The 22,149-nt window shown below is 46.6% G+C and overlaps 1 protein-coding gene across 12 annotated transcripts in view; it reads left to right on the plus strand.

The window, feature by feature from the left end:
* The first annotated feature begins 895 nt into the window (after positions 1-895).
* Positions 896-22,149, plus strand: part of RABEPK (Rab9 effector protein with kelch motifs) — a 30,336-nt gene continuing 9,082 nt past the window's right edge. Inside the window, exons 1-6 of one of the 12 annotated variants that reach the window (XM_033190977.1) lie at positions 924-1,326; positions 1,529-1,655; positions 3,992-4,050; positions 8,449-8,606; positions 14,753-14,905; positions 21,912-22,073. In XM_033190977.1, coding sequence (XP_033046868.1) covers positions 3,998-4,050; positions 8,449-8,606; positions 14,753-14,905; positions 21,912-22,073 — 526 coding nt within the window. In that variant the 5' untranslated portion in view covers positions 924-1,326; positions 1,529-1,655; positions 3,992-3,997. Of the gene's footprint in view, positions 1,327-1,528; positions 1,656-1,681; positions 2,132-3,991; positions 4,171-6,644; positions 6,690-7,770; positions 8,364-8,448; positions 8,607-14,752; positions 14,906-21,911; positions 22,074-22,149 lie in introns of those variants that run through there. The other 11 variants (XM_033191013.1, XM_033191004.1, XM_033190968.1 and 8 more) reach the window with 11 other exon arrangements.

Consider the following 22,149-nt stretch of genomic DNA (forward strand, 5'->3'; position numbering starts at 1 on the left):
GCCACCTCTCTGTTTTCAGGAAAGATACAGAGAACCTATGGTTATGAACGAAATCAAAGATAATGTAGATGAATACATCTAGAGACATTGTTCATTTATAGTCAGGAATAGGTTTTCCCTTGAAAGAGAACTCTGTGCCAGCTGCTGGGTGCTGATCACTTTTATTTACATTATGTCATGTATTCCCCACCACAACTACGATATAAATCTTTTTTCTTTTTTCTTTTTTTTCCGAAACGGAGTCTTGCTCTGTCACCCAGGCTAGAGTGCAGTGGCACTATATCGGCTCACTGCAACCTCCAACTCCCGGATTCAAGCAATTCTCCTGCCTCAGCCTCCTCAGTAGCGTGGATTACAGGCACTCGCCACCACGCCTGGCTAATTTTTGTATTTTTAGTAGAGACGGGGGTTTCACCATGTTGGCCAGGCTGGTCTGGAACTCCTGACCTCGTGATCTGCCCACCTCCGCCTCCCAAAGTGCTGGGCTTATAGGCGTGAGCCACCGCGCCCAGCCTATGATAGAAATCTTATTAGCTCCATGGTTACAAGCAGACAGCCCTGAGGCCCGAAGGAAAGTAACTTCCCAGAACAGATACTCTCATTGCTGAACTTTTTATTTCTTGCACTCTTGGCAATCGTCCCTAGTTGTCTTTTTGTTTGATCTCTATTTAAGACTGTATGCTCCTGGAGGCCAAGGGTGGTGGTGTCTGGCTCAGCACAGCACCTGCCATAATTACAAATGGCAATTATGGAATAAATCAGCTGTTCAAAGCACCAAATCTTGAGCTGGCCCGAAGACTGCGCAGGCAGATTGCATGCTCAACTCTCCCCTTTTGAAATTGTTAACAACCGTCGTAACTGGAAATGTAACTGTTATACCGCCCCCTTTTATTTATTTATTTATTTTTGAGACGGAGTTTTCGCGCTGTTGCCCAAGCTGGAGCGAAGTGGCGCCTGGCCCTGTTAGCCGTTATAGAGTAGATCAGCTGCCGCAGGAATTTGGATTCCCCAAACGAACGCCCGAACCCGGCATTGCGCAAATCGTTTCCAAGTAGCCCCGGCTTATTTATCCCTTCTGGGAGGGAGGGACCCAGGGAGGGTCCAGCCCGCTTGGTTCCCCAGAAATGCACAACCCGGCGTCCACTCCGGGTCTGGGGGTTCCCTCCACCGCCAGCCCAGGAAGGCAGCGCCGGACCCGCGGGACTGAGCAGGGAGGATAGAGCGGTTGGCCTGGACGCTCTTCCGGGTTCTGGGAGGAGGGCCCAGACCTAAGCCCCGCCCCTCCGGGGCGGAGTCACGGCTCGCGACCGGCCTAAGTCGCCGCAGGTAATGCGGTCCCGGGCTGGAGGGTTGGGGGCGAGGGTCCCCGGATACCGGGTCTGTTACAGTCTCGGGCAGGGGATCCGAATCCTTTAGGGTAGTGGGCCCAAGCCGGGTGGAAAGAACTGGGAAGGCCTTCCCTGACTCCGTCCTGGCCACTTTGACCGAACCAGCCTGTTTTCTCCCGACCCCGTCACCTATCCCCTAGAACTGCCACGTGGGGATGAGATTTGCCTGGCGGGTAGCGGCGGCGGCTGCGGGAGGTCCCGCCCATGTGAAGCCAACCTAACTGAGCTCTGGACTTTGGGGACAGTTGTCAGCGGCCTAGGCCGCAGGTGGGATTTATCCATTCATCTCTCAATCTATTTTCTTTCTTCATTCACTAGCCACTCCCCCACTCCTACTCTATGCCAGGTCCATTGGTAGGTTCTCAAAATGGATCTGACAGGCCCAGCCCTCTAGGAACTTAGTCTAGTGGAGTTTAATCTAGAATCTAGTCTAGAAGCTTTAAATAGGTAAACAATACAAATGATTCCTGCAGTGGTGGTGGCTTAATACCTTAAGAGCCCAGTGGGTGGAAGAAGGAAGTAACGTGGAAGGGCGTGGAAGAGAAAAGGGCAAATCAGGGAAGGTTTCACCAGGGAGGGGACTTTTGAACTGGGCTTTGAAGGTTGACTAGGAGTTTGCCAATTTCCCAGAAGGGAAGCGACATTACAAATAGGGGAAGCCGAATAGGCTACAAAATTATGAAAAGGCCTGCCATATTATAAGAACTGCAAAAAAAAAACCAATAATGCAAGAGATTGTGGAGGTGAGTTCACGGAAAAAAACTTGACAGCAGGAGACCTTACTTTCTATGCTATGCTGAGGCCAAGATTTATTCTAGAGCTCAGTATTTCTCAGCCTCTTTAAATATTTTGTCCTTTGGGCGGGGAGCAGTGGCTCATACCTGTACTCCCAGCTCTTTAGGAGGCTAGGAGTTCGAGACCAGCCTGGACAACATAGGGAAACCCCATTTTTTTTTTCTTTTCTTTTTTTTTTTTGGGACAGAGTCTCGCTCTGTCGCCAGGCTGGAGTGCAGTGGCGTGATTTCAGCTCACTCACTCTGCCTCTTGGGTTCAAGCAATTTTCACGACTCAGCCTCCCAAGTAGCTGGGACTACAGGCACGTGCCACCACGCCCAGCTAATTTTTTTTTTTTTTTGTATTTTTAGTAAAGATGGGGTTTCACCATGTTGGCCAGGATGGTATCCATCTCCTGACCTTGTGATCCGCCCATCTTGGCCTCCCAAAGTGCTGGGATTACAGGCGTGAGCCACCACGCCCAGCCCCATTTCTATTTTTAATTAAAAAATAAATAACTGGCCGGGCTCGGTGGCTCACGCCTGTAATCCCAGCACTTTGGGAGGCCGAGGCGGGCCAAGTTCAAGACCAGCCTGGTGAACATAGTGAAACTCCGTCTCTATGAAAAATACAAAAAAATTAGCTGGGCGTGGTGGCACTTGTCTGTAGTCCCAGCTTATTTGGGAGGCTGAGGCAGGAGAGTAGCTTGAACCCAGGAGGCAGACATTGCAGTGAGCCGAGATCGCGCCACTGCACTCCAGGCTGGGTGACAGAGTGAGACTCCATCTCAATAAATTGATAAATAAAGCTGCTGCCCTGGCACAGTGGCTCATGCCTGTAATCCCAGCGCTTTGGGAGGCCAAGACGGGCGGATCACTTGAGGTCAGGAGTTTGAGACCAGCTTGGCCAACATGATGAAACCCCGTATCTACTAAAAATACAAAAATTAGCCAGGCGTTTTGGCTGGTGCCTGTAATATAAGCTACTCAGGAGGCTAAGGTCAGACAATTGTTTGAATCCAGGAGGCGGAGGCTACAGTGAGCCACGATCGTGCCACTGCACTCCAGCCTGGGTGACAGAGTGAGACTCCATCTCAGAAAAAAATAAAAAATAATGCCGGGCATGGTGGCTCACGCCTGTAATCGCAGCACTTTGGGAGGCTGAGGCAGGCAGATCACCTGAGGTCAGGAGTTAGTGACCAGCCTGGCCAACATGGTGAAATCCCATCTCTACTAGAAAAACTAGAAAAATGAGTCAGGTGTGGGTGGGCGCCTGTAATCTCAGCTATGCAGGAGGCTGAGAAAGGAGAATAATTTGAACCACGGAGACGAAGGTTGCAGTAAGCAGAGATCGCACCACTGCACTCCAACCTGTGCAACAGAGCGAGACTCCATCTAAAAAAAAAATAAGAATAAAAATAAATACATTGGCCAGGCACAGTGTGTCACCTGAGGTCAGGAGTTCGAGACCAGCCTGACTAACATGGTGAAACTCCATCTCTACTAAAAATACAAAAATTAGCCAGGTGTGGTGGCACATGCCTGTAATCCCAGCTACTCGGGAGGCTGAGGGAGGAGAATCGCTTGAACTTGGGAGGCAGAGGTTGCCATGAGCCAAGATCGTGCCATTGCACTCCAGCCTGGGCAACAAGAGCGAAAATCCGTCTCAAATAAATAAATAAATAATAAAGATGAAAAGTTGGTGGTGCTTATTCAAATTAGTCAGGCCCTAGAAATTAGTACATTCAACAGGAAAGGTTTAAAAAGGAGGTTGAATTGATTAAGATGATAATCATAAGTGTAAAAAGTGCCTTTCTTTCTTATGCATAGGACACCATGAAGCAGCTGCCAGTCTTGGAACCTGGAGACAAGCCCAGGAAAGCAACATGGTCTGTAAGGAAGGATCCAGACACAGAAAAGCATGAGTTTTTGTTTCATTTATAAGTAGTTTACTAACATATTTGATCATCAACAAAAAAGGGTACAGACGAAACCGTCTGCAGTTGCTGGTAATTAGACTCAAACTGTCTGAGAAGGTCTTCAGAGGAAAGATAGGGGGGCAGTAATTATCACAGAGCAGATGTTGATTTTATTAAAATCCATTTACCAGAAAGAGTAAGGCACTGACCATCTGGCATCGTCAGCTCCAATGCTGTGTCTTCCCCCGAGCTCTGACTCATTTTTAAGATTTTTAGGAAATTAGATTTGGATTAAACTGGCTTCACTGTTTCTTGGCTGTTTGTTCAACCAACCCTTTTTTCAACAATTAGTATTGGCCTGATGGGGGCAGCTGCTGTGTGGGTGTGGGTGCTGTGTGGGAGGTAGAATTGTAAATAGTCTCTGTGTACTGGGGACTATAGACTAAGCAGGTGATGGTGATGAAATGTGATCTGCTATAAGGTAGGGCCCACAGAAGGCTATAGAGAGGTGGCAGTTCTTCAACAGGACCTTCAAGGAGAGACTCCAGTCTGGCTTCCATGCATCTGTCTTGCTATGTACCCAGAATACAGCCAATCATGGCATTTCCTAGTTTAAAACCCTTCTGTGCCTCCCTATTGGTGTTGGGATAAAAATCAGACTCCTGGGCTGGGCACAGTGGCTCATGCCTATAATCCCAGCACGTTGGGAGGCCAAGGCGGGTGGATCTCCTGAGGTCAAGAGTTCGAGACCAGCCTGACCAATATGGTGAAACCCCCATCTCAACTACAAATACAAAACTTAGCCAGCGTTGTGGTATGTGACTGTAGTCCCAGCTACTAGGGAGGCTGAGACAGGAGAATTGCTTGAATCTGGGAGGCGGAGGTTGCAGTGAGCTGAGATCATGCCATTGTACTCCAGCATGGGCCACAGAGCAAGAATCCGTCTCAAAAAAAAAAAAAAAAATCAGACTCCTCGCCAGGCACAATGGCTCAAGCCTATAATCCTAGCACTTTGGGAGGCTGAGGTGGGTGGATCACTTGAAGCCAGGAGTTCGAGACCAGTCTGGCCAATATGGCAAAACCCCGTCTCTACTAAAAATAGAAAAATTAGCCGAGTGTGGTGGTGCATGCCTGTAATCCTGGCCACTTGGGAGGCTGAGGCAGGAGAATTGCTTGAACCTGGGAGGTGGAGATTGCAGTGAGCTGAGATGGTGTCACTGCACTCCAGCCTGGGCAACAGAGGGAGGGAGACTCCGTCTCAAAAACAAACAAACAAACAAAAAATTAGATTTCTTAAACTGGCCCAATGGTCCCTGCAAAATATTTCTGCCTGTTTTTCCAACCTCAAATCCCATGACTTGTTCCTTTGTTCTCTTTCTCTTCTGCACTGTTCCACTCAGGAGCTGCTCATGCTGGTCTCTCTGCCTGGACTGCTCTTTCCCTCCACCTTTCGTCCCTCCCTTTGCCCAGCTTATTTTATTTTATTTATCTATTTATTTTTATTTTTATTTTTTTTGAGACGGAGTCTCACTCAGTCGCCCAGGCTGGAGTGCAGTGGCCGGATCTCAGCTCACTGCAAGCCCCGCCTCCCGGGTTTATGCCATTCTCCTGCCTCAGCCTCCCGAGCAGCTGGGACTGCAGGCGCCCGCCACCACGCCCAGCTAGTTTTTTGTATTTTTTTTAGTAGAGACGGGGTTTCACTGTGTTAGCCAGGATGGTCTCAATCTCCTGACCTCGTGATTCGCCCGTCTTGGCCTCCCAAAGTGCTGGGATTATTTTATTTTTGAGACAAGGTCTTCCTCTGTGGCTAGCCACCAAGGCTGGAATGCAGTGGTACAATTGTGGCTCATTGTAGCCTCGACCTCATGGCCTCGAGTAACCTTCCCATCTCCGTCTCCCAAGTAACTGGGACTATGGGTATGTACTACCACGCCCAGCTAATTTTTTTTTTTTTTTTTAATAGAGACACAGTCTCTTTATGTTGCCCTGGCTGGTCTCAAACTCCTGGGCTCAGGTGATCTTCCCACTACAGCCTCCCAAAGTGCTGGGATTACAGGTGTGAGCCACCACACCTGGCCTGCCCAGCTAATTTCTACTCATACTTCAGATCTGTATCCAAATGGTGCTTCTTCAGGAAGCCTTCTCTGATCACCCTATCTCCCTGGCTCCTTACAGGGTGAGACCCTCCTAAGACATGCATGTCCTCATGCTATATATTCTATACTCCTTTCTACCACAATTGAAGTGAAACAGATAGTTGTGAAACTGTTTAATGTTTCTTTTCCCAACTAGTCTGTAAGGGCTATCAAGGCAGGGAATTTTTTGTAATATCCACCATCTCTGGATGGCTGTGTGCTTTTGGGATAAATTACTCAATCTTTCTAAGCCTCAGTTCCTCCGTTGTAAAACTCAGATGATGGTAACAGCTGTTATCCTCAAAGAGTGTTTTTGTTTTTGTTTTTGTTTTTGAGACACAGTCTCGCTCTGTCGCCAGGTTGGAGTGCAGTGGCACCATCTCGGCTCACTGCAACTTCCGCCTCCCTGGTTCAAGCGATCCTGCCTCAGCCTCCCGAGTAGCTAGGACTGCAGGCGCGTGCCACCACACCCAGGTGATTTTTGTATTTTTAGTAGAGACGGGGTTTCATCATGTTGGCCAGGATGGTCTCGATCTCTTGACCTCATGATCTGCCTGCCTCGGCCTCCCAGTGTGCTGGGATTACAGGTGTGAGCCACTGCGCCCGGCTCTCAAAGGGGTTTTGTGTAGATTAAGTGACATCAGAATAGAGATCTGAATGGGAAACAGATTTGGCCACCACTGATGAATATATAGATGAGTGGTAATTGAAGTTATCACCACAGATAACATTAATCAGGTAAGCAAATGTAAACTGAGGAAAAGAGAACTCAAGGATAACTGAGAGTCAGGAGGTGGCTGGTAGGGAAGGAGTCGGAGAAAGAAGCAGAAAGGACAGCCAGAAAGGTGAGTGCAGAACCAAAGGAAGGGATGTGGGAAAGCCAGGCTGGGAGAAAGGCACAAGAAGAAGGGAGAGGTCAGGAGTCCCAAACACCAGAGAGGTCAAATAAGACAGGGCCTGAAAAACAGCTACAGAAATTTGTTTTCCAATCAGGAAGCTTGAAGTGTGTTTTCTCAGTCAGCATTCAGAATCACTGTGGAGAGTGGAATGGGCCAAGTGCAGTGGGCACATCCCTATCATCTTAGGACTTAGGGAGACCAGGGCAGAAGGATTGCGTGAGGCTGGGAGTTCAAGACCAACCTGGCCAACATAGCGAGACCCCTGTCTCTACTTAAAAAAATATAGAGAGACTCTGGCTGGGCACGGTGGCTCACGCCTGTAATCTCAGCACTTTGGGAGGCTGAGGCAGGTGGATCACAAGATCAGGAATTCAAGACCAGCCTGGCCAACATAGTGAAACCCCATCTCTACTAAAAATACAAAAATTAGCCAGGCATGGTGGTGCGTACCTGTAGTCCCAGCTACTTGGGAGGCTGAGACAGGAGAATCGCTTGAAGCCAGGAAGTGGAGGTTATGGTGAGCCAAGATTGCACTACTGCACTCTAGCCTGGGCAACAGAGTGAGACTCTATCTCAAAAAAAAGAAAAAAGAAAGAGAGAGAGATAATGGAATGACCAAATCCTGTATGTGATTTTTTACGGTGCTAGCTTTGGCTTCCATCAGATTGAGCTTTATGAGTAATCTGGAAAAGCTCTGAAATCAGTAAATTCTGGATAATTTTTTTGATGGGGAGGAATCATTGGCTTGTGGCAAGAGCCCCGGGGCTGTTGGTTCCCATGTGGTGGCACATAAAGCTCTCGCCACCATTTATTGAGTCCTTCACTGCCCTGTTTTGACGTCTTGTCGTAGTCTTCATAATGATCTTTTGCAGTAAGAACTATTGCTGTCCTCATTTCACAAATGAGTAAACTAAAGTTCAGAAAGGTTAAGTGACTTCCAAAAGGTCACACATCTAGAAAGTACCTGAGCTGGAATTTGAACCAGATCTGTCTGAATTCACACACCATGTTCACAGCCACCATCCTGTGCCAAGACACATCACTGAACATTTCTGGAGATGAGTTTCCCTATCTACCAAATGGGGAAAAATATAGCCCAGTGCATTCCTACCAGATTACTGTGAGATGAAGACAGTGAAAAAATGGAAAAGTCAAAGACTATGTGCAAGGGGGAGGTACTATTATTAATCAGAGAAGTGCTGCTTTGTTGGGTACAATTTGAAGTGTCTGCACAAGACCCTTCATTCTGGTGAATATTTCATGAGGAATGGAAAGAACACACTGCTGCGTTTATTCTGTGCTCAGGCCTCCTGAATACATCCTTCCTTTGGCAGGTACACCTTGACTCTCCCCGGAGACAGCCCCTGTGCTCGAGTTGGCCACAGCTGTTCATATTTACCCCCAGTTGGTAATGCCAAGAGAGGGAAGGTCTTCATTGTTGGCGGAGCAAATCCAAACAGAAGCTTCTCAGACGTGCACGCCATGGATCTGGGTAAGACCAGCAGCTGCGGAGTACATGCCCTGTGGCCAGAGAACAGGGCTGTGTGCTGCTAGCCATTAGCAGGGCATTCCTAAAAATACCAGCAGGGTTTTCCTATAAGAAAAAATGGCCAGGGCTAGGTCCAGTGGCTCACGCCTCTAGTTCCAGCACTGTGGGAGGCCAAGGCGGGCGGATCGCCTGAGGTTAGAGTTTGAGACCGGCCTGACCAATATGAAGAAACCCCGTCTCTACTAAAAATACAAAAAAATTAGCCGGGTGTGGCGGTGGTCACCTGTAGTCCCAGCTACTCAGGAGGCTGAGACAGGAGAATTACTTGAACCGTGGAGACAGAAGTTACACTGAGCCAAGATCGTGCTACTGCACTCCAGCCTGGGCGACAGAGCGAGACTCAGTCTCAAAAAAAAAAAAAAGAAAAAAGAAAAAATGAACATCACTGACAGATCCCTAAGGTTTCTTAGCAGGCCCCTGGCACAGTCATCTGACCAATACCTCCTTGTTTAGGGGGAGAGAACCCTTATGGAGCCTTGGTTGTCCAGCCATTTATTCATCAAATATTTCCGTAGGATACATCGATGACTACCACCACTCATTCTATCCACATATCCAATATATCACCAAGCCCTACTTATCTCTTATCTTTGTTGTTTTTGAGATGGAGTTTCGCTTTTATTGCCCAGGCTGGAGTGCAGTGGCACGATCTTCGCTCACTGCAACCTCCACCTCCCGGATTCAAGCAATTCTCCTGCCTCAGCCTCCTGAGTAGCTGGGATTACAGGCATGCGCCACCATGCCCAGCTAATTTTTTTTTTTTTTTTTTTAAGACAGAGTCTCACTCTGTCGCCAAGGCTGGAGCCATGCAGTGGCGCGATCTCAGCTCACCGCAACCTGAGCCTTCTGGGTTCAAGCAATTCTCCTGCCTCAGCCTCCTGGGTAGCTGGGATTACAGATGCCCACCACTACGCACAGCTAATCTTTTGCATTTTTAGTAGAGACTGGGTTTCACCATGTTGGCCAAGCTGGTCTCGAACTCCAGACCTCGTGATTCGCCCTCCTCGGCCTCCCAAAATGCTGGGATTACAGGCATGAGCCACCGCGCCTGGCCCCAACCTCATTTCTTGGCTCTCTCTAACCCACATATCTCTTATCTTTATCCATGTCTGTCCATTTCCACTACTACTACTGTAGTCCAAGCCACTGTTGTCTCTCAACTAGACTTACAATAGCCTCCTCACCAGTCTCCCTGCTTCCAAGTTTACCCACTGTACAGTGTATTTTCTATACCTAGCCAGCGAATATCATCTAAAATACAAATCTGACCATGTCACTTCCTATTTCAGACCTTTCTCAACCTCACTTTTTTTTTTTTTTTTTTTTTTTTTTGAGGTCTAGTTTTGCTCTGTGGCCCAGGCTGGAGTGCAGTGGTGCCATGAACTCGGCTCACTGCAACCTCTGCCCCCTGGGTTCAAGCGATTTTCCTGCGTCAGCCTCCTGAATAGCTGGGATTACAAGTGTGTGCCACCACACCCGGCTAATTTTTGTATTTTTAGTAGAGATGGGGTTTCACCATGTTAATCAGGCTGGTCTTCAAATCCTGACCTTGTGATCCTCCCACCTCGGCCTCACAAAGTGCTGGTATTACGGGTGTGAGCCAACGCACTGGCCTTGTTTTTTTTTTTTTGCGGCAGCGTGTCACTCTGTCACCCAGATTGGAGTGCAGTGGCATAATCTTGGCTCACTGCAACCTCTGTCTCGCAGGTTCAAGCAATTCTCCTGCCTTAGCCTCCCACTAAGCTGCGATTACAGGTGCATGCCACCAGCCTGGCTAATTTTTGTATTTTTAGTAGAGATGGGGTTTCACCATGTTGGCCAGGCTGGTCTCGAACTTCTGACCTCAAGTGATCTGCCTGCGTTGGCCTCCCAAAGTTCTGGGATTACAGGCGTAAGCCACCGCGCCCAGCCCCAACCTCATTTCTTGGCTCTCTGTAACCCACATTTGCTGCACTGGATGTCCTTCAGTTCCTTTTTTTTTTTTTTTTTTTTTTTTGAGGCGGAGTCTCGCTCTGTCGCCTGGACTGGAGTGCAGTGGCCGGATCTCAGCTCACTGCAAGCTCCGGCTCCCGGGTTTACGCCATTCTCCCACCTCAGCCTCCCGAGTAGCTGGGACTACAGGCGCCCGCCACCTCGCCCGGCTAGTTTTTGTACTTTTAGTAGAGGCGGGGTTTCACTGTGTTAGCCAGGATGGTCTCGATCTCCTGACCTCGTGATCCGCCCGTCTCGGCCTCCCAAAGTGCTGGGATTACAGGCTTGAGCCACCGCGCCCGGCCGTCCTTCAGTTCCTTGAACACAGCTTGAGCTCTCTGGCCTCCACGCCTTTGCACACACAGATCCCTCTGCTAGGAATGTTTTTCCCTTTTCTTATCATCTGGCTAATCTGTATCTTTCAGATTTCAGATTAAATGTCTCTTCTGCCAGGAACCTTTCCCGTTACCTCTGGACTCCTTCAGGCACTACATGACTCTATGTCCATAGTCTCATGTGCTCTTCTATCCTGTCTGCCTTCACAGCCCTATCACATGTGATTGTTTCCTGTCCATCTGCCCCACAAGAACATAAGCTCCTTAGAAACAGGTAGCATGTTTTCCTCATCATTGTATGCCAGATACTACCACAGGGCTTAGAACAGAGTGGATGCTCTGTAAGTATTTGAATGAATGAATGAATGAATGAATGAACCTGCTAATAAGAAACGATTATTACCTGGGCGCAGTGGCTCATGCCTGTAATCCCAGCACTTTGGGAGGTCGAGGCAGGCAGATCATGAGGTGAGGAGATGGAGACCATCCTGGCCGACATGGTGAAACCCTATCTCTACTAAAAATACAAAAAAAATTAGCTGGGCGTGATGGCATGTGCACATAGTCCTAGCTGAGGCAGGAGAATCGCTTGCATCTGGGAGGCAGAGGTTGCAGTGAGCCAAGATTACGCCACTGCACTACAGTCTGGTGACAGAGCAAGACTGTCTCAAAAAGATAAAATAAAATAAAATAAACAATTATTCTTTGCTCCACACAAGGGCAGAAGTTGAACAATGGTGGCCCACTTACGTATTTTGTTAGGTCTGCGTAACATTTCCATATTGTTTTAATCTTAAGTTTTTTTTTTTTTTTTGAAATGGAGTCTCAAACTGTCATCCAGGCTGGAGTGCAGTGGCATGATCTTGGCTCACTGCAACCTCTGCCTCCTGGGTTAAAGTGATTCTCCTGGGTCAGGCACCGTGGCTCACGCCTGTAATCCCAGCACTTTGGGAGGCCGAGGCGGGCAGATCATGAGGTCAGGAGATCGAGACCATGCTGGCTAACACGGTGAAACCCCATCTCTACTAAAAATACAAAAAAAATTAGCCAGGCTTGGTGGCGGGCATCTGTAGTCCCAGCTACTCGGGAGGCTGAGACAGGAGAATGGCATGAACCTGGGAGGCGGAGGTTGCAGTAAGCAGAGATCGAGCCACTGCACTCCAGCCTGGGCGACAGAGCGATACTCCATGTCAAAAAAAAAAAAAAAAAGTGATTCTCCTGCCTCATATTCCCAAGTAGCTGGGACTACAGGTGCACGCCACCATACCCCGCTCACTGATTTTTGTATTTTTAGTAGAGATGGGGTTTCACTATGTTGGCCAGTCTGGTCTTGAACTCCTGACCTCAAGTGATCCACCCACCTCGGCCTCCATAAGTGCTAGGATTACATGTATAAGCCACCACGCCCAGCCTAATCTTAAATTGTTTACCAACCAATCATGCAGAAATCTATATAGACATTTAAATGGTTTGGCTTCTCTTAATAATGTTGGAAAAACGGCTGGGCGCGGTGGCTCAAGCCTGTAATCCCAGCACTTTGGGAGGCCTAGACGGGCGGATCACGAGGTCAGTAGATCGAGACCATCCTGGCTAATATGGTGAAACCCCGTCTCTACTAAAAAATACAAAAAACTAGCCGGGCGAGGTGGCGGGCGCCTGTAGTCCCAGCTACTCGGGAGGCTGAGGTGGGAGAATGGTGTAAACCCGGGAGGCGGAGCTTGCAGTGAGCTGAGATCTGGTCACTGCACTCCAGCCTGGGCGACAGAGCCAGACTCCGTCTCAAAAAATAATAATAATAATAATAATAATGTTGGAAAATCTAATGTTGTTAGGCTTGCTTGTCTACATGGCAACAATTAAATGGAACTCAGCTGCCACCTATCAAGAGGGCTCTTATTCTCCAGTTTGCCAGTCTTTGTTACTCCCGCCTAGGCATTTGAATTTCTACTCCCTGCACTAAAAAAATCAAAGGTAGGCTGGACGAAGTGTAATCCCCCAGCACTTTAGCAGGCCGAGGCAGGCGGATCACTTGAGGTCAGGAGTTCGAGGCCAGCCTGGCCAACATGGTGAAACCCCATCTCTACTAAAAATACAAAAATTAGCCAGGCATGGTGGCGCACGCCTGTAATCCCAATTACTCGGGAGGCTGAGGCAGAAGAATCGCTTGAGCCTGGGAGGTGGAGGTTGCAGTGAGCTGACATTAAGCCAGTGCGCTCCTTGCTCCAGAGCAAGACTCCATCTCAGAAAAAAAAAAAAAAAAAAAATTCAGGCCGGGCGCGGTGGCTCAAGCCTGTAATCCCAGCACTTTGGGAGGCTGAGACGGGCGGATCACTAGGTCAGGAGATCGAGACCATCCTGGCTAACACAGTGAAACCCCGTCTCTACTAAAAAATACAAAAAAAAAAAAAAGAAAAAAAAAATTCAAAAGTAAATTAAATCACTTCTAGCCCTCAATTACATTAAATTAGTTCAGTTACGTCTTTACTGCAACCTATTAATAGCTTGGTGACCCTGGCTACACAGTGCCCTATAAAGTAGGGATAATAACTTGCTTCAGATCTAACAAGATAATGCCTGTAAAGGTCTTGTATAATTGCTTAACCAAGTAAAATAACTACTATTAATAATAAAGGTTAGGCTTTTTTTGTTTATTTGTTTTTTGAGGCAGTCTTGCTCTGTCACCCAGGCTGGAGTGCAGTGAGATCTCGGCTCACTGCAAGCTCCGCCTCCCAGGTTCACGCCATTCTCCTGCGTCAGCCTCCTGAGTAGCTGGGACTACAGAGCCCGCCACCGTGCCCCCCTAATTTTTAGTAGAGACGGGATTTCACCGTGTTAGCCAGGATGGTCTTGATCTCCTGACCTCGTGATCCGCCTGCCTCGGCCTCCCAAAGTTCTGGGATTACAGGCGTGAGCCACCGCTCCTGGCCAAGGTTAGTTATTATTATTCTGTGAACTTGTTTTAGCCAGCCATCATTTATTTGCAAGTAACAGAATCCCACTTAAACCAGAGGAAAAAGGAGGAATTTATTTAGTCAGACACAGACATGTTTCTTTCTTTCTTTTTCTTTTTTTTTTTTTTTTGAGATGGAGTCTTGCTGTCTTCCCAGACTGGAGTACAGTGGCACAGTCTCAGCTTGCTGCAACCTCTGCTTGGTTAACCAAGTAAAATAACCCTGGGTTCAAGCGATTCCCCTGCCTCAGCCTCCCAAGTAGCTGGGACTACAGGCACATGCCACTACACTCAGCTAATTTTTTTGTATTTTAGTAGAGACGAGGTTTCACCATATTGGCCAGGATGGTCTCGATCTCCTGACCTCGTGATCCACCCACCTGGGCCTCCCAAAGTGCTGGGATTACAGGCGTGAGCCACTGTGCCTGGCCGATACAGGCATGTTTCAAAGAATTCAAGGACAGGAAGTAGAGCCCAGGATCATGAGAAAGTGGAAGCACTTGATCTGGTTGGCTCATTCTGGTTTCATTGACTACCTTCAACCCAATCAGCTAAAGCTACAAAGTCAAAGTGTAGTACAAACATATCATCTGGGATCTACCCTTGTGGTTGACAAAGTGGGGACAGTTTCCATAGAACAGGGTCTATGGACTAGGCAGACAGCCCCCTAAGTATCTATTATAGAACTTTCTGGAGGTTGACAACATGCCCTTTAAGTGATTCAGTGGCTTTCATTTATGTTTATGGCCCTCTTCTCACAACCCTCCCCAAGTGTGCCAACCAGTATAACAGTTGGCAGCCCCAATCTAGGAACTGGGTGAAATGTTTTCCAGGAAAACACCAGTGGGACTTAGTTACCTGCAAGGACCTCTTGCCCCGCTATGAACATGCTAGCTTCATTCCCTCCTGCACATCTGACCATATCTGGGTATTTGGAGGTGCCAACCAATCAGGAAATCGAAATTGTCTACAAGTCCTGAATCCTGGTAAGTAGCCAAAGCTTATTTTATTTATGTACATACAAATAAATGTTCGTGTGTGTGTGTGTGTATCCAATTATAATTCCAGTACATTTGGATTATACTGATTACCATTTAACTTTGCTGACATCATAGAAAATAGGAATTTTAACTTGTAGCATAATCTGAAAACAACAGAATAAAAACAATTGTTGGTAACACGTACAATTTTTAACTTGTTAAATGTCAAAGCTGGAAGGGACTTCAGAGAACAGCTATGCCAAATGGGCAACTCAGGTTTATCAAGGGGAAAGTGACTTTCCTAAACTCACAAGAGGCCTGGCACGGTAGCTCACGCCTGTAATCCCAGCACTTTGGGAGGCCAAGGCAGGCGGATCACTTGAGGTCAGGAGTTTGAGATCAGCCTGGTCAATATGGTGAAACCCCATCTCTACTAAAAATACAAAAATTAGCTGGGCATGGTGGTGGGCATCTATAATCCCAGCTACTCAGGAGGCTGAGGCAGGAGAATCGCTTGAACCCGGGAGGCGGAGATTGCAGCGAGCTGGGATCGTGCCACTGCACTCCAACCTGGGCGACAGAGTGAGACTCTGTCTCAAAAGAAAAAGGAAAGAAAAATTAAAAAAAAATAAAGTCGCAAGAGAGTCAGTGACTGAGCCAGGCTTAGAACCCAAGTCACCTAGATTAGTGGTCCTCCAGTAAGGTCCTCCAAAGGTCCTCCCTGGGGGACGTTTGGCCATATCTGAAAACATTTTGGGTTATCACAACTGGGGGTAGGGTGGGCTACTGGCTTCTAGGGGTAGAGGTCAGATATTGTTGTATATATATCCTGTCATGCCTAAGACAGCCACCACAGGGAAGAATTATCTGGTCTAAAATGTCAGTAGTGCCAAACTGAAGAAACACTGACCTGGATCCTCCTAGTATGTTTCTTTTAGCCTAAAGTACAAAGTTCCTAACTTGTCTCACTGACAAGACATTTTGTTTGTTCGTTTTGTTTGTTTGTTTGTTTTTGTTTTTCATACCTTCCTGTTTCCATCACTGGCCGTTTTATCACAGAGGAAGCAGTTTGGGAACATCACCACTGACAGGAGGTGGCTAAACTACCTGTGGGGAAGTGGACGTGTCTTTTTGCCTTTTGTTTGTTTTTGTTTTTCTCTTTACAAATATTATTTATGTTCATTGTAAAATACTTGAAAAATACAAATAAGTGGGAAAAGTCATCCACAATCCTATTATATTAAGGCTATTAACAACTTTCTGTCCTTTTTTTTTTTTTTTTGAGACGGAGTTTCACTCTTTTTGCCCAGGCTGGAGTGCAATGGTGCAATCTCGGCTCACTGCAACCTCCGCCTCCTGGGTTCAGGCGATTCTCCTGCCTCAGCCTCCCAAATAGCTGGGATTACAGGCATGCGCCACCATGCCTGGCTAATTTTGTATTTTTAGCAGAGATGGGGTTTCTCCATGTTAGCCAGGCTGGTCTCAAATTCTTGATCTCAGGTGATCTGTCCACCTCGGCCTCCCAAAGTGCTGGAATTACAGGTGTGAGCCAATATGCCCGACCCAACTTTCTGTCTTCTTCCTGTCTTTTCTCTGTTTTCACAAGCCTGAGATCATACTATATTTACACATTCATAACTTTTTCCTTCTAATTTCATAATGCCAGGAGAAATAGGTGATTTTTTTTGGCTTTAGCAAAAATAATTGATTTGTTATTAATAACAGTGCTTTGTTAATATCATATCATTTGTTTGTTTTGTTTTGGGTTTTTTTGTTGTTGTTAACTTTTTTTTTTTTTTTTCAAGGCAGGGTCTCACTCTGTTGCCTAGGCTGGGATGCAGTGGTTTGATCACAGCTCACTGTAGCCTCGACCACCCAGGCTCAGGTGATCCTCCTAGCTCAGCCTCCCAGGTAGCTGGGACTACAGGCGCTTGCCACCATGCCTAGCTAATTTGTTTGTATTTTTTGTAGAGACAGGATTTTGCCATGTTGCCCATGCTGGTCTCAAACTCCTGGGCTCAAGCAATTTGCCTGCCTCAGCCTCCCAAAGTGTTGGGATTACAGACATGAGCCACTGCACCTGGCCAACATCATTTGTAATGGCTGTATCATGCTCCATTATATATAAAATACTCCATAATACCATAATTCTTCCATTTATGAACATTTAGTTCCTTTCAGGTTTTTACCATTATAATTAACAAAGCAGTGAACATCTTCATTCAGAAGTCATAGACTGTATTTCAAATTATTTTCTTAGGGTTCCTGCCAAGAAATAAAAAGACTAGGTAAAATATTGTGAACCTTTTCAAGGTTTTGATACACATTACCAAATTGCTCTCCAGAAAGATTTGTCCAGTTTATCCTCTCTCCAACTGTGTTTAACAATGTTTCTTTCATTACTGACCAGCACTGAATTTATCAGTTTTAAACATTGCTAATTTGATAGGCAAAAAAACTTGTACACAGTTTAAATATGCATTTTGGGCCAGCTCGGTGGCTCACACCTGTAATCCCAGCACTTTGGGAGGCTGAGGTGTGCAGATCACCTGAAGTCAGGAGTTAGAGAGCAGCCTCGCCAACATGGTGAAACCCCGTCACTACTAAAAATACAAAAATTAGCCAGGCATGATAGTGCATGCCTGTAGTCCCAGCTACTGACGTGGGCGAGGCAGGAGGATTGCTTGAACCCAGGAGGCAGAGGTTGCAATGTGCCGAGATCGTACCACAGCCTGAGCAATGAGTGAGACTCCCTGTCAAAAAAGCATTTTTTGACCTGGACATTTTTCACATGTCAGCCAACTCTTGCTCAGTTCCCTCTATCAACAATACATTTGGGGTGTTGCCCACCTAATGCATTTGTTGAGTATTGCCCGATAAAAAAATAAAAATTAAAATAAAAATCTATTTGTACAATAGTTGGTCAGACTTTAGGAACTAGGAGCAAATTTTCTTACGTGTCAAGTATTTAAATTCCTTCAGCACATTTAGACAGTATGTTATCTTTTAATTTGATTTATTTGTTTGGGTATGTATTTCCTGTCGTCCCTCCTCCTCCCTGCCTTCCCTCTATGGAACATAAGTACTTCAAAGGGAAGAGTTTGTTTATTGTTGAATAGTCAGGGTACAGAACACTGTCAGAAATAGAGTAGAAACGGCGGGGCATGGTGGCTCATGCCTGTAATCCCAACACTTTGGGAGGATGAGGAGGGCGGATCACAAGGTCAGGAGTTCCAGACCAGCCTGGCCAACATACTGAAACCCTGTCTCTACTAAAAATACAAAAAAAACAAAAAATAGGCCGGGCGCGGTGGCTCAAGCCTGTAATCCCAGCACTTTGGGAGGCCGAGACGGGCGGATCACGAGGTCAGGAGATCGAGACCATCCTGGCTAATACGGTGAAACCCCGTCTCTACTAAAAAAATACAAAAAAACTAGCCGGGCGAGGTGGCGGGCGCCTGTAGTCCCAGCTACTCCGGAGGCTGAGGCAGGAGAATGGCGGAAACCCGGGAGGCGGAGCTTGCAGTGAGCTGAGATCTGGCCACTGCACTCCAGTCCGGGCGACAGAGCGAGACTCCGCCTCAAAAAAAAAAAAAATAAAAATAAAAATAAAAATAATAATAATAAATAAATAAATAAATAAATAAAAATAATTAGCTGGGCGTGGTGGCAGGTGCCTGTAGTCCCAGCTACTTGGGAGGCTGAGGCAGGAGAATCGCTTGAACCTGGGAGGTGGAGGTTGCAGTAAGCTGAGATCGCGCCACTGCACTCCAGCCTGGGTGACAGAGTGAGGCTCCGTCTCAAAAAAAAGAAAAAAGAAGAAGAAAGAGATAGACACTTGGCAGACCATTTGGCTAATTGTGAAGCCAATTTGCTTGGAGGAGTAGCAGTATGATGTGGTGGTTAAGGGCACAGATGAGGGTCTCTGCTTTGCTAGGCACTAACTATGACCTTGGACTAGTGACTTAATCTCTCTCTGCCTCTGTGTTCTGTCACATTGGATAATAATAGTGTCTACCTTGTTAATTTGTCAAGGATTTAAATAAACTCAGTATCTGGCACATAATTAATGCTCAATAATTGTGGTAGTTGGTGTAGTTAAGGTTTGGCAAAGGGAAATCAGTTCTGGAACCTTGGCATTTTGATTTTCAACAATGGTATCCATTGAAATAAAATACAGTGAGAATTTAGAAAGCTTCTGTCAATGAGAGTGATTTTATTTTATTTTATTTTATTTTATTTTTTTGAGACAGAGTCTCGCTCTGTTGCCGAGGCTGGAGTGCAGTGACGCAATCTCAGCTCACTGCATCCTCTGCCTCTCGCATTCAAATGATTCTCCAGCCTCACCCTCCCGCGTAGCTGGGATTACAGGCACATGCCACCATGCCAAGCTAATTTTTATATTAAAGAGGGTGATTTTCTATCATATCCCTTTTCTCTCCTAGAAAATATAATTTGACATCATGCCCAATAAATATGAAATATGTATTAGTTGCTACCAAGGCAAGTCCCTCAAATGCTCAGGACTCCTTTGTGATTCTTTGTGCTGGTGTTTGACTTGGCAGCAATATGGCCCCAGGGTCTTCTGGGCCTGGAGGTGACATGTATACCTTTCTAGCTCCCTCTAAGGTCCAAAAGCTCTCCAAGATCTGTAGCTATAGAGACAGCTACATTTTGCTTTGCATGTAGGCTGAGACTTTTTCAGTCTCCAGGTCTACGTTTGAGTCCCACACATATTACAGATGTTTCCTGTGGCATTTTATATATTGGATGCAGACCTTTTACAGAAGACAGAATTTCTTGTTGTGTTATGGTAGAGCAAGTATGAGACTCTAATAGAACTGAGTTCAAACTCCTGCTCTGCTATGCACATATGCTATAACCTTCAGGAAAGGATTTAAATGTGCAGAGCTTCAGTTTCCTCATCTAAAAGTAGAGATACTTCCACTCACTTCCCAGGCTTGAGTGAAGACACCAGGGATGGCGGTGCTTAGGGCAATGATGCTGCCCATTGAGGGTGCTCAATTAATGCATCTGTTTCTATAAAATCCAGGCTTCATCCCTAAAAGAAATAAGTTTCTATACATCTATCTATGTGGTGAAATTTTATTCTCAAGTCAGAGGAGTGGGAATTACATAGATCTTGGTGTTACTGAAACAGAGTTTAAATTCCAACTAAGCCATTTCTTAGGCATGTCACTTTATCTGTCTGTCTCTCTCTTTCTTTCTCTCTTTCTTTGTCTTACTCTGTCACCCAGGCTAGAGTTGCATTGGTGTGATCTTGGCTCACTGCAGCCTCAACTGCTGCAGGCTCAATTAATCGTCCACCTCAGCCTCTCAGGTAGCTGGGACTATAGTCGTACGCCACCACACCTGACTAATTTTTTTGTAGTTTTTTGTAGAGACAGGGTTTTGCCATGTTGCTCAGGCTGGTCTCAAACTCCTGGGCTCAAGCAATCCACCTGCCCCAGCCTCCTAAAGTGTTGGGATTGCAGGCATGAGCCAACGAGCCTGGCTAGCCACGTCACTTTAAAAAAGTGACTTAATCCATCCTTGCTTCAATGTTCTTATCTGTAAAATAGGGAAATTAATATTTATTTAGCATTTACTGTTTAGTAGGGACTATTATTACTGCTACTGAAATGTAATAGTATTGTCTACTTTTTTTTTTTTCATTTCTTTCTTTTTTTTTTTTTCGAGATATGGTCTTACTCTTTTACCCAGGCTAGAGTGCAATGGCACGATCATAGTTCATTGCAGCCTCAAACTCCTGGGCTCAAGCAGTCCTCCTGCCTTGGCCTCCCAAAGTGCTAGGGTTACAGGCCTTACAACCACTGTGCTCAGCCTAATATTTTTTAACATTTAATTTATTTTATTTTATTATTATTATTTTTTAAGATGAAGTCTCACTTTGTCAACCAGGTTGGAGTGCAGTGGCATGATCTCAGGTCACTGCAACCTCTGCCTCCTGGTTCAAGCAATTCTCCTGCCTCAGCCTCCTGAGTAGCTGGGCTTACAGGTCCCCACCACCACACCTGGCTAATTTTTTTTATTTTTTTTATTTTTAGTAGAGATGGGATTTCACCATGTTGGCCAGGCTGGTCTCAAACTCCTAACCTCAAGTGATCCACCCACCTTGGTCTCCCAAAGTGCTGGGATTACAAACGTGAGCCACCGCACCTGGCTGATTTTTTGTAGAGACAAGATATTGCTTTGTTTCCCAGTCTAGCTGCAAACTCCTGGGCTCAAGAACTCCTCCTACCTTGACTTCCCAAACTGCTGAGATTACAGGTATTAGCTACTGCACATGGCCTGCCTGTGTTCTTTTATTGGCCACATTTTCTGGGAAATTTGGCATACTTGGACTCTGGCATCTAGTGGGAATGAATTTTAGCAGATATTGGGGGAGCAATAGTGAGCAAAGTGGAAGAGGGTTCAAAGAGGATATTTGAAGGCCTCCAAAAACAAATTGACCTTTTTTTTGGGGGGGGGTGGATTAAGCCTTGCTCTGTCACCCCAGCTGGAGGAGCAGTGGTGCAATCTCAGCTCACTGCAACCTCCGCCTCCTGGGTTCAAGTGATTCTCCTGCCTCAACTTCCTGTGGAGCTGGGATTACAGGTCCCCACTACCATGCCTGGCTAATTTTTTAGATTTTTAGTAGAGACGGGGTTTCACCCGATGTTGGCCAGGCTGGTCTCGAACTCCTGACCTCAAGTGATCCGCCTGCCCTGGCCTCCCAAAGTGCTGGGATTACAGGCAAGAGCCACTGCACCCAGCCTGACCCCATTCTTTTACTTATGGCTTTTAAATCTTGGGGATTTTGGACTGTCTTGGCAAATCCTAAGTATCATCTTCATTCTTCCTTGATGTTTGTGAGTATGAGATCCCTGCCCGAAACTATGCTGTCCCCACTTGGGATTGGAGTTGGAAACTGACTTCACTCAGCCCCAGAGTCAAGGTCAGAAGCCCCTCAACCTCGGTATTTTAAGTGCCTGCATTCTCTCTGGCCCAGAAACCAGGATGTGGACCACGCCAGAAGTGACCAGCCCCCCACCATCCCCAAGAACATTCCACACATCATCGGCAGCCATTGGAAACCAGCTATATGTCTTTGGGGGCGGAGAGAGAGGTGCCCAGCCTGTGCAGGACACGAAGCTGCACGTATTTGACGCAAGTATGGACTGGTGGGCACCTTGGGGCTGGTCAGGGCCATCCCAGTCTACAAATTACCTAATATAGGAAGCAGAAGT

Source organism: Trachypithecus francoisi, unplaced genomic scaffold (assembly GCF_009764315.1).
Source record: "Trachypithecus francoisi isolate TF-2019V2 unplaced genomic scaffold, Tfra_2.0 Contig01585, whole genome shotgun sequence".
NCBI lineage: Eukaryota > Metazoa > Chordata > Mammalia > Primates > Cercopithecidae > Trachypithecus > Trachypithecus francoisi.